This window comes from Strongylocentrotus purpuratus, unplaced genomic scaffold (assembly GCF_000002235.5).
Source record: "Strongylocentrotus purpuratus isolate Spur 01 unplaced genomic scaffold, Spur_5.0 spur5_scaffold_6, whole genome shotgun sequence".
NCBI classification, from domain to species: domain Eukaryota; kingdom Metazoa; phylum Echinodermata; class Echinoidea; order Camarodonta; family Strongylocentrotidae; genus Strongylocentrotus; species Strongylocentrotus purpuratus.
The window spans coordinates 35,601,768-35,628,328 of record NW_022145612.1 but is presented as its reverse complement, the minus strand read 5'-3'; the positions used below and the strand labels follow the sequence as shown (position 1 = coordinate 35,628,328).

The following is a 26,561-nucleotide window of genomic DNA, read 5'->3' as shown; positions in this document are numbered from 1 at the left end:
GGGTTTGCCATACAAAAATCTGAAGAAAAGATGGCTGTGTCATTTTGACATTTGTAAAACAAAAGTGCCCAAGTCTGCACACTCGTTCATTTTACACGCAGCTCGACATTTTTTACATGAAAGGCAACTTTTCAGGGCTTGTGAATAGAATTGCTGAAATAAGATTTTTGTCAATATTTTGACTCATTTTTTGCATGGATATCTATAGACCGAAAGCTTCAGTCTGCGATGGTTGTTCTGCTGAGATTACATGATCTGGCTCCTCTGCACTGACCGCCTCTATACATAGACTGAAGTACGTCCTATAACAGGATTATTTGATGGCACTTATAATCAATTAAGGAAGAATTTAATGGACCTTTTGATTTATTGTGAAATTATTCTATCCTTTCAGGTGATGGATCCTTTCTCTGGTGGATAACTGGATAAACGCCAATTTTCAATATGTCTGAACGCTCCAGAAATGATTCCTCAAGTAGCCACTCCAATCAGAAAAGTGAAAGCACAAGAGGCGACAGGTTGTCATCTCAAAGCAACAGCAATGCGTCCATTTCTCAGTCCAAAAAGAATCAGTTTGACCCAGGAGGCTTGAAAAAAGATGATGGCATGGACCAAGTGAAGTCAAATTTACCTCTTGATAAAACACCTGAAGAAAAGGGAAAGACAAACGAAACCATAGAAGACTCACACGGAAAGAACTCTCAGCCTGTGAGGTTGCTCTTGGTGTCCAATAAGATCAAGAACCATGGGCCAGTAGTCAATGCTGTCCTTCCACATGTCAAGTTGGTGCAATATAAGTATGAGACTGTTAAACTGGAGACAATCAAGAGTGATATTTCTCAGGCACTGGATGGAAAAATGGCTGCCAGTATTGCATGTGTGTTGCATACAAAGCCAGGAACCATCCTTCTATGTTCTAGTGGTGACTGCAGGGAGGTAAGTTATGGTAGCATAGATCGATTCTTGAAATTTATTAACAAAAAGGAAAATAATATTAAAGATTGCATTTACTTTACAAAAATTGAGAGTCATAAATTATATCATGAAAATTGAGTTATTCTCATACTGAATTACATCTTTATTTGAAATCCAGTCTTAAAGATTAAAATTACTTGTATGCCTCTGTCACAGAAGGTGGTGCTGGTTCCATCCCACTTTTCTGTTGCCTCAATAACTTGAGAACCATTGAACAGATTTTAACCAAACTTCGATTAAGATCACAGAGACCTAAAAGTGTTTAAAAATATGAGAGAACATCTCGACCCTGGGATAACTTGAAAAGTCACACCAGACTAGCTTGGATGACGTGTGTGAGCTGCAAGGATTATATTTTTGGTAGAAGAGGTCAAAGTCCAATTTATGACACAGGGTCATAAGAATATTAAAAATCACCAAAAATATCTTTGAACTAATGTGGACTAGCGCAGGGCTCAAGTATGTTGTACGAGGCATGCATATGTTTGTGAGGTCAGATGTGAAAGGTCACATCTGTAGGCCGAGGCATAACGAGATGCAGTTACATTCATCTTGTTGATTGGGTTTTTATTTCAATAAAAACATATTCCTCCTTGCCATTTATTTATGATTTTTACTCAACATGAATGAATCATAAAACTGTGCTTTCAATATCTACAGAATATAAAGTGGGCATAATATCCATGCCCTTCTTTCTTTTCTATTGCCAAGTGCAAAAAAAAACAATAATTTAGTCAAAAATTGAATTATTTCAGGTACTAACGTCAGGGAATGGATCAGACAATTGTAGTAATGTGAAGGACTTCTTCAAATATCTCACTTCGAATCATCTGGACATAACTGCAATTGGAGCCAGGATAGACTTTCTTGCCTGTAGTGCTCTCAGACCCCCTGAGATTGGAAAACTTGTACCACTATTTGAAAGTGTCACTCAGGTAAAGTATTCAACTGCTGTAGTTGGCTACATGTATGAAAGTCCTTTGTATACATACATTGTAAGGTTTGAGGCCCTATGTCTGTGTAGCACCCTTGTTTATGCATCCAAGTGTAGGATTCTTGTCAAACAAAAGACAACTTATCACCTGTATTATAGTAATAGATATTAATCAAGAAACTGTTAAATATCTATTTACAACCCTGGAAATGTCATATTTCATGTAATTTAATTTGATTAATGAAATCAGTGTATATATAAGTACAAACATTCAATGATATAGTGGCATATTTGTTTTTGAAATATCAATATGAATTTGATGAGATTTTAAGCATATTAATATGTTTTCGAATATCATAATAAAATGCATTAGAGGAATAATCAAGAAAACATTTGTGCAATGTTCAAGTTGATTCAAATTTTAGGTTTAGGTTTAGGTTATGGCATAGGTATAAACAATCTGGTATAAACCCTCAGCTGGTTGGTTTTTGTCAGTCATACATGTAGGCAAGCATAAATTAATATGATGCTAGTATATTATATACTAAGACTGTTGGTACATGTAGCTGTACTAAATGAAAAATATGAGTTCATATTTAAATGTGGCTTTGAGAAATTTCTTTTATTTCTGTTATCAAATCATATTTAGTGTAGTATTTATGATTGTGCATTACTCAAGTGATATAAGCAAATTTACTGTACTCAAATACTTCATATGCTTTATGGCTTTTTAATTTATATTGTTTCAGTAGATTGGTGAAAAATGTTACTCTCAAATGCATTTCTATGTCTTCATTATGTTAGGTACCGGTAGGTATATCCAAAGAAATTCTTGGAACAGATATACAGATGAAAAGTAACCCCAACTCATTCCAGTAAGTGATCTAACAAAACCTTTAGGAAAGATGGCTAGAATTTCATTTTTTCATAACTTATTTATTGTCATTTACTGACATTTCATGCCACAGTTCATTCTCCTACTAAAGATATAAGCATTCTTTCATTTAGTATGAGACGGGTCATAACATCGTTGTGAAGATTAATGATGTTACATATATACTGATTATAAATGGAAACATCTTGGGGAAGCAGTGCCATTCATATTTTTAATTTTTGTTTAAACCTTGCATTAGACACTTTTCATACAAAGTTTAGAAATGTGTTGGTGTTCATTATATGTAGTTGTATATTTATTGAATGTAAACATATAATCATATACTGTAAGGTCTTAGGGGAAATGATTGCATTTGGCATAATTCTTCATGGATTAAAGATATATATTGGAATATTGTTATAATGGTCGCATAATATGTTATTTTTCTGTCAATATTAAACACATCAAAGGAATTATTTGAAGTTCTCAATGATATTTCTCTTACTTGCTAACATGGTTCACTGAAACTGTCATACGTATTGTATGTCAAAGTCAAAGGTAACATTAGGTTAGGTTTTATCCTTATCCTTTACCCCAATTTGCAGCCAAGTTCTTGTTCTTGAGTTTGTGTCAGCATAATAGTAAATAAAGTACTAACTACCTTTACATATTCTTGTTTTCTAGTTGCGTTGGAGAGATGTATTTTGAAGTGGAGAAACTGAAGAATTGGAGCCCTCAGCCCCAGAAATTGGCTGGATTTGAAAGAATTAGAACAGTTGGGAAAGGTAAAGATCATATTTTGATTTGTTTTTTCGTCCATTTTAAATGATTGAGAATCATCAACCGTCAGCCAATAGAGCCTTCATTGAAGATTGAGGTGTTGTGATCCAGTGGGTAAGTCAGTAGACTGTAGATCACAAGATATGGGTTTCATTTAAGTCCCAGCCCGGCACTAACAATCTTTGGCAAGATGTTATTCTTTATTTGCTTCTCTCCACCCAGGTGTAAATGGTTGCCTGATGTGCTTGAGTGCTAGTTACTTTGGCAACTTAATAATGTTTATAAGCACTAAACGCATCACTGTGTGACAAATATGAGCACTATACAAGCAGCCATTGTTCAAATAATATTTTAGAAATTGACAGTAATATCATACAGAGTGTGAGTGAGTAGAGATAACCATTACTGTTTTGGATCAAAATTAATCTTTTAATAAAAGCAGAACCCCCCAAATAGACTGGTGAGAAAAAGTGGGTGAATGATAAGAAAGTTTAAACTTTGTGCAAGTCAAGATCACATCACATGAATGGTAAATTGACAATTTGTCAAACGTGAATGTGATACAAATTTGCGAATTCCCCAAGCTATACCTCTCTTGAAATGTTTATGAAGCAACATAGTAAAGGAGAACATGCCTTGATCGAACTATTTGTCATTTGAGAACAGATATGAGAAAAATGTTCATGTTGTTTCACAGCTGAAATTATTATTATTGTTTTTGTATTTTTGTATTTTATTATTATTATTATTTTTATTTATTTATTTTTATTATTATTTTTTTAAATTTATTTATTTTATTTTAATTTATTTATTTATTTATTTTTATTTTTTATTTTTTATTATTTATTTATTTATTTATTTATTTTTTTTTTTTTTGGGGGGGGGGGAAGGGGGGCGGAGATGGTAGGCAATGGTCTTAAATTCCATATATATATATATATATATATGTTACTAAAGGCGTCATTAGAGGGACATTTGGAGTGAAAAATGAGTCATTAAGTAGACATTGTGATTAGGAGGACAATTTGGTGTCCTCTTAACGTTTTTTACTTTTTATTTGTTGTGGAAGGCCCAATTTTGTTATATATCTCTCTCTATATATGTAATTTTACTAAAGGCGTCATTGGAAGGACATTGGGAGTGAAAAAATGAGTCATTAAGTAGACATTAGGGTTAGGGTTAGGGTTAGGTTTAGGGTTAGGGTTAGGGTTAGGGTTAGGGTTAGGATTTTTATGATGTCCACTTAATGTACCATGTAGGGTTATATATATATATATATATATATATATATATATATATATATATATATATATATGTATGTGTATTACCCTGCATCTAATTGCTTAATGATAAGAGAAGTGATTTTAATTTTATGTACCTTTTAGGCCTTGCATTTTAATCAATTTTGTTGTATCCTCCTTTGAATGGGCAACTTGTTCACTTTATTTGTGTATTAACTGAATTCATTATTTAACTTCTAATTTATTTGATATTTCTCCTCCTTTGCAGGTGCATATGGTGCTGCTGTGCTGTACAGGAAAAGAGATGATGACTCTCTTGTGATCCTCAAAGAAATTAACATGCATGAGCTAAATGCAAATGAAAGACAAATGGCCCTCAATGAGGTATGGCAAAGCATCTTACATAGTTCATGAAGAGACAGATTTAAATTACATTTTACACCATAGATTTTGGGGTTATGAGGTCAAAGGTCTTAAGGTTCATTATGTATGCAAAAATAACTGGTGATCGCGTTATCTCAAGAACTGATTGATGGATTGAAGATTCCTGCCCTACTTAGGTCATGTATGTATCTTGCAGAGCCAATGAATTGATTAGATTTTGGGGTTATGAGACCAAAGGTTAAAGGTCACAGGGCTCATTATGTATGCAAAAATAGCTTGTGATCACATCATCATTAGAACCGATGGATGGATTACCATCAAACTCAAGACATGTATGTATCTTGCAGAGCCCCAATAAACTGAGTAGATTTTGGGGTCATGAGGTCAAAGATATAAGGGTCATACATGTATATCACGATATTCTGAGAACCTGTTAATGGATTACAATCGAACTTGAATTTTAAAAATTACTTCTGTTTTGGTTTGTAAAATTGCTCTATGACGGAGGCATCAATTTTGACTGCGCGCAGTCGAAGTTCCATCTAGTTACACCTAACCTAGATGTGTATATATTTGTTATTTTTTTTATTCATAAAATGTTGGATTACCATATTGAAATTCAGTGAATATTTAGTGTTCAAATATATAAAGAAATTTCAGTATAGGCTTAGATATATGTGGGAATTTGATGTCCTTGCTCACTATCCAAAGAGCTCTTGGTCATAGAGATGCACATTTTTAACAATTGCTACGTGCAAGATTTAGATTGACAATCTGTGCGTAGGTTGCTGAGGTCGTTTAGCTTCCCTGTATGCGGTAATGATGAATATCGGTATCGAATGTTAAATTTTCAGTGATAATTTTACACACGTATCGGGCTACGATTTAGACCCCCTGGGTAAATGTGGAATTCATGTGGTATTAGAACCTTCAACCTCCTGATTGAGAGTCAAAGTGAATGAACCAATGTACCCCAATACCTCCATGAATAATAATCAGAATGGATGTGGTCAAAAGCTCTTTTGGTGTAGTCCTTCTGTCAAAGAATGCATGTGGAAGCATGGCTGCTATTTGTCTAGATAATAAAGGTCATTAATAAATGATGAGTAGCTAATGTTTTCACTCCAAATTATATTGGCTCTTTGATTAGATTCGGGTATTAAGCATGCTAGATCATCCGAACATCATCAGCTACTATGACAGCTTTGAAGAAGAGGGTACTCTTATGATTGAGATGGAGTATGCAGATGGAGGGTAAGCTCTCACATATCAAAATCCTTGTGTTCTGTGTTCATTCATTATGTTGTCTTATCTAGTAATGCTTGTTTTGAAGCAAAGAATGAACTAATATAGTGATTATTTATTTCTCACAGAAAGATCTTCGATGAACTCAATTGCAATAAAACAATATCATTTGATATAATTATATTTTGTGTGAAAAGAAGCATATATGAACATTCAGATATTACACAAAGAATGAGAAAGAAGGGAATTTAGACAAGAATGTTTGTTTTCTTGACAGGACTTTGGCCGAGTACTTGGCTAGCAACCAGGGTAAGAGTGAGATGGAAGAAAGAGAGATTCTTATCATGTTTCAACAGATGGTTTCTGGTATCAGACATGTTCACGATCACATGATTTTACACAGGTGAGAAAAATTGTTATCACTTTTCAAAGCTGTTCAACACTCTTTTGTATAGTGATAATGTCATACGGGTGTCTAAAAATAAATGCAACAAGAATTTGAGTGGCAACATCTTCAAATGTCAGGTCACCTTGAAGTAGTATCTCCTTTAATATCATCCTGTGACTTTCAAGAAAATTTAAGCAAAAAATTGAAAATTATTAAAAGAAAAGCATCTTGAATACCGGTAGCATCTGTGCACAATAGGCCTGAGTCATGTCAGGAATTTTATAAACCGGGTCCCGACGGCCTTGCACCGATCTGGTACCGGTGTCCCGATATCAGCTGGCAGAATCTGTCTCTTGTCTCTATAAATATCGCACATCATCAGCGTACATACAGAGTTACACTCGGTCTGTATCTGTTAGCGGTGAGCTAAACTACTCGGCAAAACTAGTCAAAATCGTTGATTCAATCCTATTAATTTTTCCCTTTTTTACATTAAAAGTATGCTACCTACTGTAAGGTTGAAATTTACATCATTATTGTAAATGTTGTTCGTGTACGAAAGGACAAGAAAATATTTAAAGAAAACAATAATAATTCAACAAGCCTTTACTGGCAAGTACATAATATTTATTTTTGAGAAATTGTTTGCAGTGAGTCCAAAGTCATAATCCCCTTTGGAACAATTATGGCTGCGCGAGTCCAAAGTCTGCATTACAACGCGCGGACATTATCATTTTCGTAACAAAGGCTGCACGAATCCAAATTCCACAATGCGCTAACATAAACCCCTTCTGTCATAATGGTTACGCGAGTCCAAAGTTTGCATTGCAAGGCGCAGAAATGTCTGCCCCCTGCATTAACAGCTGCTCATGCCGAGACCCAGTATAAGCTAGCTTCGCTGGCAACAACAACCCCATGCTGCGAACAGCAAACTTTAGTGCGACTCATATTTATATCAGCAGTTCGTTCGATTCAGGAAGAGCTACAGTGTAGAATATGAAATACAAATTGGTAAAAATTGAATACTTCAAGAGTTTTAAGTTGAATGAATTGTTGTGGTGTGCAATACTCAGGGATGCCAGTTTTCAGGCAATAGCCTGAATTCAGGCCCTGGCAAGTTATTTTCAGACCATAGTTTAGGCTTTTTTGTGAACAAAATAGCTCATTCTAGGTGATTTTCAGGCCCTCTGACCAATTCTTATGTGCATCCCTGAATAGTGCAATTATTTATATATTTCATTTTTTTTATTGGAGCGTCAGTTTCCAAAAAAAGAAACCGGGACCTGATGGCAACGGTCGGGATTCGATGTGACAGACCGTACCAACTAAGGCCTATAGTGCACAACAAGCACATACCTGGCACCTGAACACTATGTAGCACAAGCCCCTAAATACACTTCAATTCCTGATATAAAAGGAGTTAAGAATTAAAATCAATTTCATGTAAAAACACATTAAGTTAAGTTTAATATCTCTTTTATGGTGATCGTATCAAATAAAATGAAATTATGGAGAAACCCAATGGGCATTCTAAGCCAGATCACCTGAGAATGGATATCATAATATCAATCTTTACTGTTTATTGCGAAACATGGATTAAATATTATAACTATTATAATTTGAAATTATTGATGAATTAGTAGAAGAAGTAAGTACTCATAATTTACTTCAAAATTTTGGAATTGTTTAATTATTTTGCTTGTTCTTAAAAGATATTTTTGATAAATGTTCCTAACATTTTACACATGATCATCAATCTAATTTGATTTTACTAAGATATTATGAGTTGGAATAATTTCAATGGAAAATTTTGCTGCAAAATGCAAAAGCATACGCTGATTGTGCACTAATGCTCTTAAACTTGCTCTCTTTGTAACATATTTGAGAAATACTGGTAGTACGTTTAACATCAATGATCATAACCAATTTACTTGGCTAAGCTAAACGCTAAGTAAAATACTGACATAATTCAAGTATAATTCAGGCCCAAGTGGGATGCCCCGCTGCAGATATTTGAAATCAGTGTATATTTGTAGACTTTAGTTTGGACCATATCATGACAAGTCTGGAGGAAATCGGTGGATAATATTCTGTCAAGTTGATCTATACATATGAGATCCGTGCAGCTGCCACAGGCTTGTCTAATGGGTACCCATCCCATTATTGATACGTAGTGTACAATATTTTTCGTTTGCCACAACTCATTCAAATTTGTAGGTATTATTTATTTCATACTTGGAAAAAATAGATAAATAATTAGATAGAATAAAAGCAAAAGTTGCAGTTATATTGATCTTAGAACAATACTTGTACAAGAAATACTTTAATTTTGTTTGGAAATCTCCAATCATGTGAGTAGAATTTCAGGTCACTAAGTTAATGTCAAAGGTCATTTCAGGTCAACAAACTTAGACTATGTTGTGGCATCACTAAAACACTTAACCAAAGATTAAGATATTTAATTTTTAACATAATTTTGAAGTACTAATAATGAAATGATATAGAGTATTTGTAATGTGCCAACTCCACATGACTAATGTGTTCAAGGCGCAATGGAGAATAAAAACAACAAGTACACAACAAATGAACAACAATGTGAGAGTAAATCTACTGGAAAGCTGCTTTGAACAAATGAGTTTTGAGGGCATTATTAAAGGAATCTACACTCAAAGTATACATTCCTCTTCCATATAGAACTTGAACTTACGGGTTATCAAGTATCACCAATCATGTGATTAGTCTTAGTCAAGGTCAAATGTCATTTCAGGTCTGCAAACTTAAATTTTGTTGTGGCATCAACTTCAAGATTTTGAATTTTTAGCATAATTTCTAGAGTATTTGTTCAAATTCCATGAAATTTGTACTCAAGGGTTATCACGTATCACAAATCATATGACAGAAATTCCGGGCCACAAAATCAAGGTCACGGGTCATTTAGGGTCAGTAGACTTGGATTAGGTTTTTACAACTACCGGTATATGAGAATTAATAAATCAATTTTTGTTTTTTGTTAATATTTCATTAAAGTTATCAATCTTGGTCCAAATAATAGTAAATAATTCTTCTAATAATTCTTAGTCAATATTCACTTCAAAATGCTTTATATTCAGAGGATTTCATTGGGGGGGGGGGCTGCTAATGGGCCACCCTACCTATAAATAATGTCCCAACCTCAATTTTCCATCGTATCGAATTGCGTAATTGAGAGGTGGCTAGTTTGTGTTTTCTGACAGCGTTATACGTGGTTGTATTTTCAATTTTTCTACTGAGAGCATTGTGGTCATTAACTCATATTTTTTAACATAGAGTTAATGCCTTTCTGACCTTCAGCAAGTGAACTGCACTTGTGGTAATACCACATTAATACTTGCTATTTTCAAATGCACATGACTAGAAATAAATCAAAATCAAAATGAAATTCATTTTAGAATCTGTTTCTTTTGTGTCATACCAGAGATCTCAAAACAGCGAATATCTTTCTCACCAAGGAGGGTGTGGTCAAGATTGGTGACTTTGGTATCTCCAAGGTGTTATCATCTAATAATCCAGGAGCTAACACTGTGCTTGGCACACCATACTACATCTCACCAGAAATAGTGAGTGAAAGCTTTACATGTATCCTTTTTCATTCCTTTATGCCTCCTTCCACCAAAGGTGGTGTGGGAGGCATTATGTTTTGGGGTTGTTTGAATTCATTCCTCAAACGACTTGAGATATTGCGATAACAACTTGTTATCGCAATATCTCAAGTCGTTTGAGGAATGAATTCAAACTTATGCAACTTGCAAGTACATGTATGTATCACAATAGGGAGATAAACTAATCAATTTTCAGTATGCTTAAAGCTGTTTGAGCTGCTAGCCCATTGAGGTCACGGCCGATGTGCATGCGTGTGGTTATGGTAGCGGGTGTCTCAAATGATGCACGACTACCACACGATCTTGGAACTCTTTGTTTTTTCTTGTGTTGTTGGGTGTATATTCGGATAGTGGAAAAAGTGATATTTGTGTAAGCAACTCAAATAGTTCAAATATTCCGATATTAGTCCAAGGAAGATAAATTCTAATTCCAGATTTGTTGATTTGGTCAGGTTTGCTGTTTACATTGTATGATAACTAGAGGAAGAATACTTCCAATGCAGATGACTTCAGTCGGTAGAGCAGTGGTCTCATAATTCGGTGACCCGGGTTCGAAACCAAGGCGATGCGCTAGTGCCCTTTGGTAAGGCATTAATCCTCATTACCAGGTCCCTTGGAGAGGACCTTAAGCCGTCGGCCGTCTGGTTGCTTACTAACAAGCATTTATGCTTACTTAGCAGTCGGGTAAAATAACCACCACCACAGTATTAACATCAGAATGCACATTCTTGACAAAAAGACAAGTTTCAGATAATGCATCGATCTGTGAATATATTCAAGATCAGTCAAAATGTACTTAAAAAATAATGTTCTCAGAAAATGATGTTCTTAGAAAATGATGTTCTTGAAAACCTCTGAAACTATTGTACTTTGCAAATAGGATGAGATATAGGTAGGATTGAGAGCATTTAAACAAAATATTACATGAGCAGTATTGGAATGCTCCCCAGGGAGTGGAGTGTGCACACATTATTTGCGGGCAAGCACTGAATCCAATGACCGGGGTAGTAGTATATTTGTAAAGCGCTTAGAGACATTTTATTAAGCGCTTTATAAAAGCTAAATATTATTACCGGTATTATTATTAAAGCCCTGATCTCTAAAAAATATGTATGTAATTCTGCTTAATAAGTGCTGTTGTAAGAGTTTGCCTGTGTATGATTTGTCCTTTGCAGTGTGAGGGGAAACCATACAATGGCAAATCTGACATCTGGGCACTGGGTTGTATCTTGTATGAGATGGCTTGCAGACAGAAGACCTTTGAAGGAACCAATTTACCTGCTCTTGTAAATAAGATCATGAAGGTAGGACATAAAGGCCCCAATTCACAAAGGAGGTTTAAATTTAACCCATGGTTTAAATCTTCATCTGCATAACCCATGGTTTAAAATTAGCGTAAAATAAGCGTGACAATATCAGACGCACGCAAGGCAAGGTACGCTTAGTTTGCGCTTAGTTTTAAACCATTGGTTATGTAAATGAGGGTTTAAACCATTGGTTTAGTTAAACCTCCTTTGTGAATTCCGGCCAAAGAAACTATGTATCAAAACTATGTATTGTGAACTGTTGGTTAGATGATGCATAAAACATGACAGAGAATCTACTGTAGTCCATACAGTAAGCTATGCTTCTTGGTGTAAGTTATGTGTTCTACATATCATATTAAACAAATTTGATTATATTCATCTCAGGGTAACTGCTTTTTTATCTGCGTCTGACAGATCGATGAAGTCAAGGAGTGAAACCTCATATCTTTTTTTATAGATCTATCACCTTTTGAGAACACTGAAACAACCCTAACCAATTTAGTTGGGGCTTCTGAATGTAAAACAACAATTATAATTCAGTATATGAATCTACTATAGGAGTGCAGAAATCAAGTGTAACAGTTAAAGCTATTTAAGGACCCAGCTTTGGCACTTGTAAAATTATCAGTTATCGAACTGGATTTCTGAATATGTATGAAAGCTGTGTATACGCTCTGTGTTTAGAGATAAGAAGTATTACACTGCCCCTGCTCTTTTTTTTTTTTTTTGGAGGGGGGGGGGGGTATTCAAAGTGTTTTGTAATTACATGAAAATACAAACCTGTGTGCAAAGACTAGTTTCATTGTAGAGTCTTCGGCTATACATAAAGGTCATGGAGTTGAATACAGTGTTGCTGATGCTGAGGGGTGGGGGGGGGGGTGATTATTACAACAATACCAGTGGCTTTCAGTTCTTCTTTGGGCTGTTTTGTAACAGAACAAACTTACCCTGACTGTTTTCTAATATTTAATATCTGGTTTTTCAGGGTCAGTTCACGCCTGTTAAAGGAAACTTCAGCCAAGAGTTCAAGTCTTTGGTACAAGACATGCTTCAAAGGGAACCTGAGTATAGACCCTCTGCCAATGCCCTCGACTTCAATCACATTCCCGTGCTCATGGAAAAGTTCATTGACCTCACAACAGATGTAGATGATGAACTGGCCGCCTCTACAGACAGTTCTCACAGGAAAAGAACAAGGTATCGTTTTGTTTTATTTATTCTGAGAGATCTATTGCATTCTTGCTTATTAAATCTACAAGATTTCCCACCAAAGTGTATGAGAGAGGTATAAAGCAAGATATTCATCTTATATTATACAGTTTCTCAACTTGACATGGGCACCTCCATTTACTTGATAATCATGATGTACCATGTGAAGTAAAAGTATTCAAATGTATGGATACTCCTTCCTACATGTGTGTGGTGATGAAGTATTTTATTCAACCGCGATTATCTTTTGTACTATGATTGTCAGAATGCAAATTGTATGAATAAGTTGTTGCTCTTCTGGCGTGAAGGCTTCGCAGAAATGAAATGGATTTGTCAACTGCTGTAATTTAATATTTTTGAATAAATGAGTTACAATTGTTCCCCTGTTCATTTTTCCAAAAAATTTAATTTTTGCCATCTCTGCTACGCCCATGTCATTCTATTACATCATGACAAGAATATCTTCATTTATATGTCTCTTATACATTTTCATAAGGAATATTTTACCTCAATAGGCATGAATAAATTGTATCTTTTAGCATACTTACACTTTTTCATTGGTGTGAGGTTTCCTTCAATGTATATTGAAGCGCATTTGAACATTTATATGGAAAGTGCGCTATATAAATACATCATTATTATCGTATCCCCCGGCAGTATTTGCCGGTGGGGTACTTTGGATTCAGCAGCGTTACGCCGCTTCCGCCGCCCCTTCATATTCTTGTGTGCGCTCTAACTGCCACATTCTTGACAGAATTTTTTCAAATTTTGTATGGAGGTTATCTTGGTATAATCTACACACCTATATTAAATATATATTAAACCTAAATTATGTACCACAACTACATATTCTGAGATTTTCCTGGTCGCAGCTTCCATTGTACGGCTTAGGAGCTATTTGAAATTCATCAAAATTTACCGGGAGCACCGGTAAATCTTTATATTCAATTTTTCTCGAAAGCAGAAGTGTTTTAGGGGCTAAAGATTCTAGTGTTTTTAATACATCCACAGGGGCATCCAAATATATCAAAATTGTAAAGAATCACTATCCACCCATTTTTCAAAATTTCCCAAAACTTTGTAATACCTTTAAGCCTTTTCTAACAAAGCAAAATAGCTACAAATGGTGCTCTTTCTTTTTGATAGGCACTATTAATTAATATTGTCTGCTGTGGTATATCCTTCTTTACACAGTTAATGCCCTTGTGATGCTCAGGAGATGATATAAGTATACTGCATACATCATGTGTGTATCTGTAGATGTAATGATTTACTTGTGAAGTAAAGGAGTCATATAAATGCTAACCATTGCTTCGTTTTGGTAATGAATGAGTCTTGATTAATATGTGGAATAAGTCGTTGGTAAAACAAGTTGGTAAAGAAAAAAGGCTAATATCAGTTTAATTAATGGTCAAATGTCATAGAGGTCAATTTTTGATATTAGAAATATTTCCCTTGTTATCACATCAGACCTCTCAACCTTTTCGCTTTTGACCGGAAAATTTCCGCTTTATTTTTCTTTTTCCGGTTTCTTCTTTTATTTTCCGCAAAAAAGATAAAATAATACATTGGTAAAGAAATACATGTATTTGACGATAGATGGCAGCAATGCGGAACTAAAAATTACAATCTTCACAATGCATTACAATATATGATGTAAAGTGAACAAGTGCTTGTGTTATATGCACGGTGTGTGATATCAGTCATCGCATGGAGCTTCGGTGAATCGCGATGCCATTTTCCTGGCAGTCTCAATCCTGACGATGATCTAAAAATGACAATAACAACACTAATAAGTAATTTATGAAGTGTATTTTTGATACTGAGATACATTTGTTGTTTTTATGTTGTAATGTATCATCTAGCGAGTGCAGTTACACTTCCACTTCCAACGTCGACTGGAGTGAAGCCCTGCCCTGCTTACCCATCGGGGCCGGTAACCATAGTAACTTTTTGAATGTGTAAAAAGTGCCCGGGATTTACAATAATCATAAAACTGCACACAACTTTTTTCTTCCATATCCAGGTCTGTGCTATATCAGATTGATACATCCCTGCCTGGAATCCCGCCTATCCCTTTCAAAATTGAACTGCCTACTATACTCAAGATAAGACAGGTCAGTGGAATTTATAGTAACAAAAGCTTGTATAAAAGTGGAAATAGGCCACACCCTTTGCGATATTTTTGTCTTTTTTATATTTTATAAACATGTCCTATTTCAGTCAAATTTATTTCATTTCTTTTCTTTATTTTTTCTGTTAAAACAATCTGAGCTGGTTTACTTCATGTATAGAATATGTTCTGCCCTTATAGGTTGCCGTCAGCAGGACTCACATTGCCCTTGTGACCTATGAGAGGGTAGTGTACAGCTGGGGGGAAGGGAGCAAAGGTCAATTGGGTCACGGTGACCTTGACCCAAGGAATGTACCCACCTCGGTTGAAGCTCTCAAAGGAAAATCAATCACAAGGTAAGATTTCTGTTCCGTCAAATTAATTGAATTTTAAAAAATCCTTAATTGATTTGTTTCAATTATATGCCTTGTGCCTGGTATAACAGAGTCCTCAAAATATTACTCTTAACCATCCAAATTATGTAATAACAAGTTGTTATACCATGACAAAAATATTCCCTAAGGTTGTCTACAAATGTCACATATGCCATGGTAACCTGCAGCATTTTGTGTGTGTCTGTGTTACAATTGAATGGCAATTAAGTGGGGATGAAAAAGGGTACTATAGCTGTGCACATCAAAGGTTCTACACCTACTCAATTGAAGCATGCTATGCTTAACCCCTCCCCACATTACATGTATGAGAAGGAGCCCTTTTTTCCTTCTTTTTTAAAACTAATATACCATCAATATCAGATACCCATTCATACATCTTCATTCTTCTTCATTTTAAGACATAGTTTTATGTAACTTCTTTATACAAATTCTTAAAACGTGGTAATGCTAAGCTTTGTTGCAGTAAACGAATGTCTTTTATCTCTGTGCATGCTGCATATATGGCATGGTTTTGTTTTCTTTCCATTTATGAGGTCAGGTTGGTGAGAACACTGTTTTATCTTATTCAAAATCAGATTGTGTTATCTTGAAGACAGATTTAGTCCTTGCTGTATCTCTTTCTTTTCATTTTTTAATAATTTTCAGAGTTGCTTGTGGAGCAGGATTCAGTGTGTTTGGCAGTGACAATGGCATTGTAATGACATGTGGAGATGGTTCTACAGGTTGCCTTGGACATGGTGATTACCACAGTGCTTCCCGACCACGTCTCATTGAAACACTGCTCAGGTTAGATATCACTACATGGAGTCACACAAAGGATAAAGATATAATGCTGTTGGACCATTTAAAGTGAAGGCACTTCAATAGTTTATAGAGATTCTTCAAGATTCAAGAGATTTTAATGTTTGATTTTAAAGCAGGTGACATGTTAGCAATTTATTTACTTCCAAAACTGCTCTTATCATAGTTCTCTCCTCTTTAAATGAGTTATTTTGGCTGATGTGATACAATTTACCCTGAACTATTTTCTCATTTATTAGTTTCATGCTTAATCTTATGTACATCATTTAGAATTTGTTTGTTTCATGTTCAACCTGATTTTGTTTGTTTAGTGTGGATGTTACAAGTATCTCATGTGGACCTGAGCATGTGGTGGGAGTAGGTGTAGATGGAGAGATCTTTGCCTGGGGGAAGGGCAAAGATGGAAGACTGGGACTCGGAGATGAAGAAGATTTGTAAGTTTTTCACAAAATTTCACTTCAAAGACATTTTTTGGAAATTTAATCTTAACAGCAAGTTTCTGTGACACGAAGCAGAAAATTCAGAGAAGCAGATAGGTGTAAGTTTAAACGAAATAGGACAAATAATAAGAAAGTTATGAATTTTATAAACTCGTAATAAAGGGGGGAATTCAAATCGGCTATATCAGGAACAAAAATGTTATTGTTTAATAGCAGAAAGCTCCCCCTTTGATTCCAAAACTCAAAACAAATATGATATCAACTTTTAGAAAATATGTTACACTGTAGGATCTTTTCCTTTTTGGAGGACCTATAGAAATTTGCTATCCATAAAATATTTGAGTACAGCAAGGTGCTCATGATAGAACAGGAAATTTGTGTTATTTACCAAAAAAACAGGAGAGTTGTCTATGTATATGCAGAGATGCCAACCGTTATGGTTTCAACGTATTTGTTATGGTTTTAATGCTCTTGTTACAGCGTTACGGTAAACAATCAAAAGGTTACGGGGAAACGATAAATAAAAGTTTAAATGAAAACTATGATGATTCAGGCCTACTTTTTTGTTTTATGAAGGTAAAAATTGTAGATACCAATACTGCCAGTTTCAAGCAGTGAAGACACTTAATCAAGCTCTTTTGAAAATCTTTTCCTTGCATTGCCTGATTTGATTTGATTTAGCTGTGAACCTATGGAGGTGACCCTTCGTGACCCTGTATTCATCCAAGAGGTCAAGTGTGGCGTGGATGGTACAATGTTTCTTACAGACATGGGCTGCTTGCTGGCTTGTGGCAGTAATGCCTACAACAAGCTTGGACTCAACCACAGGCAAGGTTTCTTGGCATCCATGAAGAACATGTTCACAAAGGTGATTTTGTTTATATTATATCTCTATATTAATTAACCCTAAAAGAGACTGGGCTGTTTAAGAGGTTATGAGTAAGGGAGACTTAAAGGTAATACAAAGTTTTGGGATGGGGTCATGAATTTGGTTCAAATGAACATATTGGAAGCATATGCGATCCTAAAATATTCAGGGATCATTGTTACGGTTGAAATCGAGTCTAAAGTTATGAAATTGTAAATAATAAACTCTTTATCTTATATAGCTCCCTCTCAAGGTCAAGATATTAATTAAGCTATAAAACAATGTTTCTTGACTAAAATCGACCAATTAGCTATTCCCGTTTGGAAATTATATACAGGCCTGATAAAAACCCGATTTATTTATTTTTTCCCGATTTTTTCCTAATTTTTTTTTTCTTCCCGATTTTTGTTTTCTTGTTCCCTCTTTTATCCTGATTTTACTGATTTCCCTGTTATTTTCTCTAATCTTCCCTATTTTGCCCTATTTTTTTCCCAATTTTCTTACTCGAAAGGGGGGAATGTTGTTCGATGCCATTTTTTCCAAAGCGAATCCCCTTCTCTTTTTTTTACTCAAGGGGGGCGTGGTGGAGGGGAAAACTAAAAACCCTTTTTTTTTAGTGCTCACTATCACCCCTGATGTATAGAACTAAATAAAAATTTACTGGGAGCACCGGTAAATTTTTATATTCAATTTTTCTTGATAGGAGAAGTGTTTTAGAGGCTAATTTTTCTTGTGCTTATAATACATCTACAGGGGCATCCAAATATATCAAAATTGTAAAGAATCACTTTCCACCCAATTTTCAAATTTCCCAAAACTTTGTTTTACCTTTAATGCTAACCAAAATTTCATACAGAATGATATTACATCATCAAATTTTGTTGATTGCCAAACAAGGTAGCAGCAACTCCAGTCTTTTAACCTCTTTTGGTATGACGCAAACGGGGTTCGAACCCACAACCTCTCGGTTGTCAGATAGACTGAATTAGATAGACTGAAGCCATTTTTATGCCTCTGTTACAAAGTAGCCGAAGGCTTAATGTTTTCGAGATTCCCTACTTCCTGTTCTTGTGATTCTGTATCTCAAGAACCAATTGATGGATTCCTGTCAAACTTAAGTCATGTATGTATCTAGCAGAGCCAATAAACTGAGTAGTTTTTGCGGTCACGAGGTCAAAGGTCACAGGGCTCATTATGTATGCAAAAATAGCTTGTGATCACATTATCAGATCCGATAGACATATTACCATCAAACTCAGAACATGTATGTATCTTGCTGAGCAAATAAATTGATTTGGGGTCATGAGGTCAAAGGTCAAAGATCAAAGGGTCATACATGTATATGAAAAAAAGCTTGTAATCACGATATTCTGAGAACCTTTTTATGGTTTACATTCAAACTTGAATTTTAAAAATTTCTTCTGTTTTGGTTGTAAAATGACTCTATGGCGGAGGCATCGTTTTGGACTGTACGCATTCGAAGGTCCATCTAGTTCAATTCTGTATCAATTCCTATATTTCATTGTGTTTTTTCTTGTTTTATGAGTTATATTCAGATGAATCATGAGTTAGACGCTAGTTTATCACAAATTGGAAAACAGTTATTGATTTAAAGGGCAAAGAAGAAAATATAGTATTTCAATAATTTTTTTAACAAAAACTATAATTTCTCTGTATTCAGGGTGACGTGGGGTTGCATTTCAAAAGATAACATGAGTTCACAACAGTACACTTGATTTGATTTTGAGAGAGAGGGAACAATGACCCCCCCCCCCCCAGTCTTTTAAGGGTAAATTATGTCAATCTTGTGAAATGAGTGAGATCAAATTTACATATCTCACCACCTTAATACATCTGAACAACTTTTCAGAGTACAAATAATATAGTCTTATGTTGAAAAACATTTGAGAGTTCCTTCAAGTATACCAAAACGAATTTGAAGTCCAAAATATGCATCATGGTTTTCACACTAGCATGACTGAACATATGACTACCGGTAACCCTGTAAGTTGGGGCTTTGATCGGATCGGAAGATCGGAGCGACACCCTCGCACCTTTGATCGGTATCGACAAAAAAATTGGCAGAATATATTTTTTTTATTTTTTTTTTTTAATGCCAAAAATGTTCAAGTTTTGGGCTTTAAAAAAATTCTATACAATGTTTTAGAGCATCATTTTCAAATAGAATCAGCTATCGAACAAAATTATATTTGTCTTTGTTTACTCCTAGACTGAGGTGGAGGGAAGGAAGGTTCCCACAGCCGTGAAAGCTCTGAGCAAGTTCCGTGTGCTTGACATGGTGGTAGGACCCCATCACAGTGCAGTGGTAGTAGAGCCAGGTCTCGTCTACATGTTTGGCAAAAACCAGCATGGTCAACTTGGCTTTGGTAACACAAAGCCCAGGGAAGCCCCAGCACAGGTTCAAACTATGGCTGATAAACTCATATCAGTAAGTCCTTGTAGAAGAATATTGTTTGCTCAAAGCTAAAAAGGCAATAAATATTTTAAAGGATTGCATTTAGGCTCTGAGTAGATGGTTTCGTCTTTCATAGTATTTCCATACTTATTTTTAAATTTTGAGGGTAAATCTTATACGTATTTTTATTTCATTTGATAATTTGTTAGTAAAATCTTTCATGTTCTTAAATGTGTCAATTATACCTGTTCATTAAGATCTCTTTTTTGTGAACTACAATATAACTTTTATAAATATTTATTGATCAGAAGGTAGTTAATAGAGTGCATTGCTTAATTAACACAATGTAGATTACACATGAATTGTCAAGATTGAAAGATACATAAGGCATGGTACAGTTCCAAGCTTTGAAATGGTTTATGTCATTCAGGGAGCACTTGCAAGATGTTTAGTTGGAGGAATTTATAGCTGGCAAAATTTGTAAACAAAAAGGAATAAGGAATTTACATGTACATTGTAAATAGAAGTAGTATTTGGACCCAAACTATTAGTGACTGCTCCTTTAACCGAACCCTATACACAAAGACCTAATCTACTTACCTGTAGTTTTAGATAGTTTACTAGTTTCCACTTACCAGCTCAATACCTCATGTTTTCAGTGTATGTTTGCTAGAATACCTGTGAAAGAAATGTTATGTTGCAATTAATGCCCAATTTACCTCCAATAAAGATATCCCTGATTCTTTTCCCATCAACTAATTCATGCATACATCATTACCTTCCTTCATGAATTCCACCCTTAGACTGTTGCATGTGGAGAAGACTATACAGTAGCAGGAGCCATGGATAATTTCCTTTATTTGTGGGGCAAAGGATGGTTGACTTCAGATCCAGGTAATGACAGTACCCAAAGCAGTCTGGAGCTCAGCCAGCCCAAAGGTCAAGAGGCCAACAATGGTCATAGGTCACTGGGATCAACAGGCAGTCTGAAGATTCCAATGGATGTGATTATGGAGTCCACAAAGGACGATGTGGAAAAAGCTGACTCCAGCTGTAAGTCTCACTTTTGTTTTCTTGATTTTTGCCTGGCTTTGTTATAGCAAGTTACCCCTACGTGTAGGCCTGAGCTTTCTATCAAATATACTGTCATATTAGAACCTTTCCATTGCAACTTATGAAATATCTTTCTCATAAATATTGTGTATAGATTGATTAAATATTGGTAGTGAAAAGCATAATAATGAATTAACTGAATTGAGCTAGCGCTATATTATTGATCACATTCAATACTCAGATTGTCAGGTTACAAAACTTGCAAAATGCTGCTGCTGGCATGTTCACTCTTTCCAGGAAACAGTCATATTATTCCTATCCTTAAAAAAAATCCTCACTTTCTACTTAATTATTCAGGATAGCTTATTAACTGTCTCTCTCTAAAATGCATATTCATAGCAAATTAATGTTGTTAGCAATTAAGATGATCAAAAGAGATGGTTAAAAGAAATATATATGTTTACCCATATTACACATGAAATGTAGAATAATACCCACTGGGGAAAAATATGGGGAAAAAAGAGAAAGTAAAAAAGAAAGAAAGAAGGAATGGACACTTTTGAATCATAAACTCAAAAGTTACAGCTCTCGTCAAAATTAAGTTTGCATGATTGTTAAATTGAAGGGTGTAGAATTTATTTATAGGAAGTACGTATATGTATCCTTTCTGAATAACACAATTTTCTAAATGATATTTTGAAGACCAAAGAAATTATATGTGTCAAAATAGAAAGTGTTTTTGAACCAATATGATCAAGTCAAAACACAAACATACTATTCCTTTCACAGTCTAACAATACCTTAAATTACCAGAATATGTATTAATGGCACATTCTCTTGTGTGCTTTTTATCAGCTCCAACTGAAGACTCCTCTACACTGAGTGCTGCAACTACTCCAAGAGCAGAAGGTAGCTATTGTTATTGTTATAACTCCACTTTTATTTTTCAATTCATAAGTATTGTTACTGCAACCAATAATTCCTCTCAAATATTGTTCATGAATTGTTATCACCCACATCAAAGGAAATATTTTTTATATTAAAAGAATTCTATTAATATGGTTTTAGTTTCTCTTCATGATAACCTTTTGAATTTATTTCTGTCCGCACTCTGACAATTCTGATTGGCATGTAGTTGCAAAGAGTGCACCAGTAGGAGGAAGACAGAAGCGTCCTGATAGTACAGACAGTGTGTTTCTTCCAAATGGAGAGAAAACAAGCTACAATGCTTCCCTGATGCAAGGATAACAGGTACCTACACTCAATCTTCCTGTCATGACTAAAGAAAATATCATATGTCTAGAAAAACACTTTTTTTTTTGTTTTTTTTTTGTTGCTCCCTTGAGCAAGATTTTTTATTGAGAACCAAGAAAGCTTTATACCAAAAAAAAAAAATGTTTTAAAGTTAATGTATTGGGAATGTCCAAGGCAAAGTGCAGGATATGTCTGACTAATATTACTATATACCGGTAGATGTATTTATGTTGGAGAGCTATAGACTGGTCATAATGGATTCTAAATAATTTTCATGGCCATCATTTAGCTAACAGGATATGACAGCTTATTTCATGTGTTGTAACCATGAGCATGTACAGGGCTACACAGACTAACCATCTACATAGTATTGAATACATAAATGATATACTACCTCTTATGTATTATTGATCTTTTAATAATCTTCTTGTGTACGAGAGTCTTGTCACAAAAACCTCTTCTGGACATTTCTTTTCAATTTTTTTTGATGTGAATAAGGAAAGAAAGTTTGACTACCATATTGACTAGTAAATTTGGTAGCTTGATGGAGGGAAATAAATGTACATGACCGGAATACAGAATGGATAAAATATCTGTAATTATTTGTAATAACTGCATCTATTCATGAATTAATTTACACACATTTAGTGAAACTAAAGAAATTTGCGAAATATAATTTTTTTGTTTATTGTTATCAAGTATATATTTGTAATATTCTGAATGCTGAATACTTGCTGAATGTCTTGATAAAAAGCAAAATCATGCCCCGTATAAGCTTAGAGTCATAATGCCTGTACTTGCAGTAATTTGTGCCGACTCGGTCATTGCTTGCATGCAAACAGCTGTACCCCTCGTCTGGCCAAAAGAAGAGCTTATAACTGAACAGGCACTGCAAAGTGCCATCAAATCTGGTAAGCTTCATCACATAGCTTGCTTACATCACCATTTCCATTGCTCATGCAACAAGATGCCTTTGTAACCTGTCATAGTTCAGAAGGAGAAGGATGTGACCCAAATCACTAATTATGATCATGTCTCTTGTTCTCAATTGCTGTTGTATTGATGTGTGCGAATGGTCATTAAATATTGTCATGGGAAAGCAGACATCGTGCTGGCAGAAAGAAAGATTGATTGTCTTAATCTTTTTTATGCCTCCATTACGGATTAGCCGGAGGCATTATGTTTTCGGGTTGTCCGTCCGTTCCATTCTCGTGATTGCGTTATCTCAAGAACCGATTGATGGATTCCTGCCAAACTTAGGTCATGTATGTATCTTGCAGAGCTAATGAACTGATTAGATTTTGGGGTCAAAGGTCACAGGGCTCATAATGTATGCAAAAATAGCTTGTGATCGCATTATCTCAAGCAATGATTGATGGATTACAATCAAACTTAGGACATGTATGTATCTTGCAAAGCCAATGAACTGATTAGATCTTAGGGTCATGAGGTCAAAGATCAAAGGGTCGTATATGTATATGAAAAATGGCTTGTAATCACAATATTCTGAGAACCTGTTAATGGATTACGATCAAACTTGAATTTGAAAAATTGCTTCCGTTTCGGTTTGTAAAATTGCTCTATGGCGGAGGCAGCATTTCTAGTTTATTATAAACATCATTCTTGCTATCAATAGTTGATGTATTGATGTTCTCCACAATGATCACACTTACAACATTGTAAAAGGGACCCAGTAGTACACAAATAGTTGAGAGGAAGAGGGACATTTCCACTTTGGACTCTGTACATTGTCACAATCTTTCATGCTCTTTTGATGTATTCATGTGTCTACTTCAGTATCGTTACCCCATGTCATAAACCTGCTTGTTACTATGGACAAGATGAGCGCATTTTTATAGCTGTTACGCATTATCCTGTTGCGGCATAGTTTTTTGAAAGAAGGATAGTTGGGCATAAATACTTCAGGTGGTGTAGTAACATTAACAAATCAACATATTTTAGGATTTCAAAAGGCATTGTATCACTTAAATCCCTTTTATAGCTGCTATGAAGTCGCGATCTTTATAAATTATAAATCCCTTTCATTTTCAATTGTTAAATGTGACCCATCATGTCATAATGAGACAGAAGTCGCATTTTATCAAATCCTTTTTTATGATTGACTATGATTTTCCATTTCATAAGCTTTTAATGTAATGTATAGCTCAACTTTAGAGACGGGTTTTTAGTGAAGATAATAGCTTTTAAATCATTAGAGGAATAGGGTTTTAGAAAAGTATTTTTACAAGAAAAACACTGTCAAAGTTTGACATCCTTTTTGTCTTCAAGCATGAGCATTTCCGTTTACTGTTAATTTTATTTGAAAAAGGCCCTAGAAAAGCAACCACTTATTTTTCACAAATACCCTTATTTGCATGAGTTCTGGCCCAGTGACTTCTGTTGTAATTTGTTGTTTTGGGTCACATATTGCAAACCACTTTTAAAATGAATACAATTAGTTTATTTTCATATCTACTATTAGTACATGTATGTACCTTATTTGAGAAAGGAAATAAGTCTGTTTGACATTTAATGAAAATGAAGAATATATATATCTTTGAGCTTTTTTGCTCCTGTAAGGGGGGGGGGGGTACTCTGTTTTTTTAAAAATCTGTGCAGTTTGATGGATATTAATATTGTCATGTAATCACAGAGTTGTTGTCTGGGTAGAGTTTCATGTTTCTGAAAACAATGTGTCTTTATATACAATTTTTCTGAGTTGATTGTTTATATTGCAGTGGTTTGGCTTAGTAACTTTTGCGATATAACATATTGTGCATGACAGTGGCGGATCCAGGCAGGGGGCCCCCTCCCCTGAGAAAAACAACAGGTAAATACATGTTAATTTTACCTTTACTTAAAGAAAAAAGAAGACGGACCCAAGGGGGGGGGGGGCACGATTTTCATATTTTTAAGTGCTCACTACCCCCCCTCCCCCCACTCATTCACTGGCTGGCTATTTTGCCACTATATATTTTCACACGAATTGGCCCCCTCCCCTGCCACCAGCTGGATCCGCCCATGGTGCATGAAAAGGTTTGTTTTGTGTGAAAATTATTCTTGAAGGGAGATGTAGAACATGCTAGTTGGAATTCTATGGAAAAATACATGTAAGGGTATGTCACATACTCAGCTCTCATTTAGAAGTGAATTCATTTGGGCAGACATTTTTCTGCCATTTACATTTTGCTCTAGATTTCCTGCAAAATCTGGATTTTTACCTGTCTTATGCTGTATGACTGCTAAAAGCAGGCAATCTTTTGTATACAATCTGTGTTACATTCGTTACATTGTATAGCTGTTTGTTTTTGTTTTTGTCTGTGTTTGCTATTTTTACTGTGTTACGCACTAGTTCCCTACATTATACAGTGCTTTGAGAGCAGGTGCATTCGTGTGAACATTGTAATACATCGCACAAGTGTCTGTCAATTCTTGTGCTGACATGGTTAATTTATGCAGCATTATTTACAGTAATCCATATCATTGTGACTAACACCAGCCTAAGCAAGTGTTCAGGTTTTACCAATCCTATGCCCATATCTAAGCACACCTCATCACTACTCACCTAAACAAATGTTTAGTGAAATGTTCTAACATCAAATTAATGAAGCATGGCTCCTCATAGTCCTTTTGTCGCCAAGATCGTACATAAACTACCCGTAGGCTTACCCACAGATAAGGCACAATAATTGTTTTCCTTTCTTAGATTGCTATTCCATTCCCTGAAAATTGAACTTGATGACAGACATCAGAGAATATTATGTTGACATGGAACCACAAAATAATAATGTGTTATCCATTTGCAAGGGCTTTCCAGTACCAAATATGATACAAAGCTCTGATCATGTTGTCATCTCTTGTATCAAACCACCCATAATTAAGTGCTCAGTTTTATGTCCTTTTAAAGATCTACTGTCTGAGAGAATCAGGCAGATTTGTTAAAAGTTGGAAGATGGGGGTCGGTGGATTTCTTTTATATTTTGAAGGTTTAGTATATGCAGGGTATATCCTACAAAAATGATGATAGAATTTATTCAAATTATTTGCTTAAAGGTGGGCATTTTTTGTCAATAAAAAAATCTGGCCACAGAGGTGGTCTTGGAAAGGGTTGCCAATTTCTTCAATAGGACTTGACCAGGGATTTCAGTAATGGCTATTTTTGTTAATGCTTCTGAAGACTTCATCAAACTTTATGATATGAGCCCTGCTCTATTCTCTCAGACAGGAGCTCTTAAAATCTGATGTC

The 26,561-nt window shown here is 35.1% G+C and overlaps 1 protein-coding gene across 3 annotated transcripts in view; it reads left to right on the top strand.

The window, feature by feature from the left end:
* Positions 1-26,561, top strand: part of LOC100892600 — a 42,683-nt gene that overhangs the window by 3,138 nt on the left and 12,984 nt on the right. For all 3 annotated transcript variants that reach the window (XM_031000531.1, XM_031000530.1, XM_031000529.1), the window contains exons 2-19: positions 395-936; positions 1,731-1,910; positions 2,714-2,784; positions 3,468-3,568; positions 5,073-5,188; positions 6,339-6,442; positions 6,711-6,836; positions 10,276-10,417; positions 11,635-11,763; positions 12,752-12,963; positions 15,002-15,092; positions 15,290-15,444; positions 16,129-16,269; positions 16,596-16,718; positions 17,406-17,592; positions 19,823-20,041; positions 20,812-21,061; positions 21,917-21,970. In XM_031000531.1, the coding sequence (XP_030856391.1) occupies positions 445-936; positions 1,731-1,910; positions 2,714-2,784; positions 3,468-3,568; positions 5,073-5,188; positions 6,339-6,442; positions 6,711-6,836; positions 10,276-10,417; positions 11,635-11,763; positions 12,752-12,963; positions 15,002-15,092; positions 15,290-15,444; positions 16,129-16,269; positions 16,596-16,718; positions 17,406-17,592; positions 19,823-20,041; positions 20,812-21,061; positions 21,917-21,970 (2,893 nt within the window). In that variant the 5' untranslated portion in view covers positions 395-444. The remainder of the gene's footprint in view (positions 1-394; positions 937-1,730; positions 1,911-2,713; positions 2,785-3,467; positions 3,569-5,072; positions 5,189-6,338; positions 6,443-6,710; positions 6,837-10,275; positions 10,418-11,634; positions 11,764-12,751; positions 12,964-15,001; positions 15,093-15,289; positions 15,445-16,128; positions 16,270-16,595; positions 16,719-17,405; positions 17,593-19,822; positions 20,042-20,811; positions 21,062-21,916; positions 21,971-26,561) is intronic.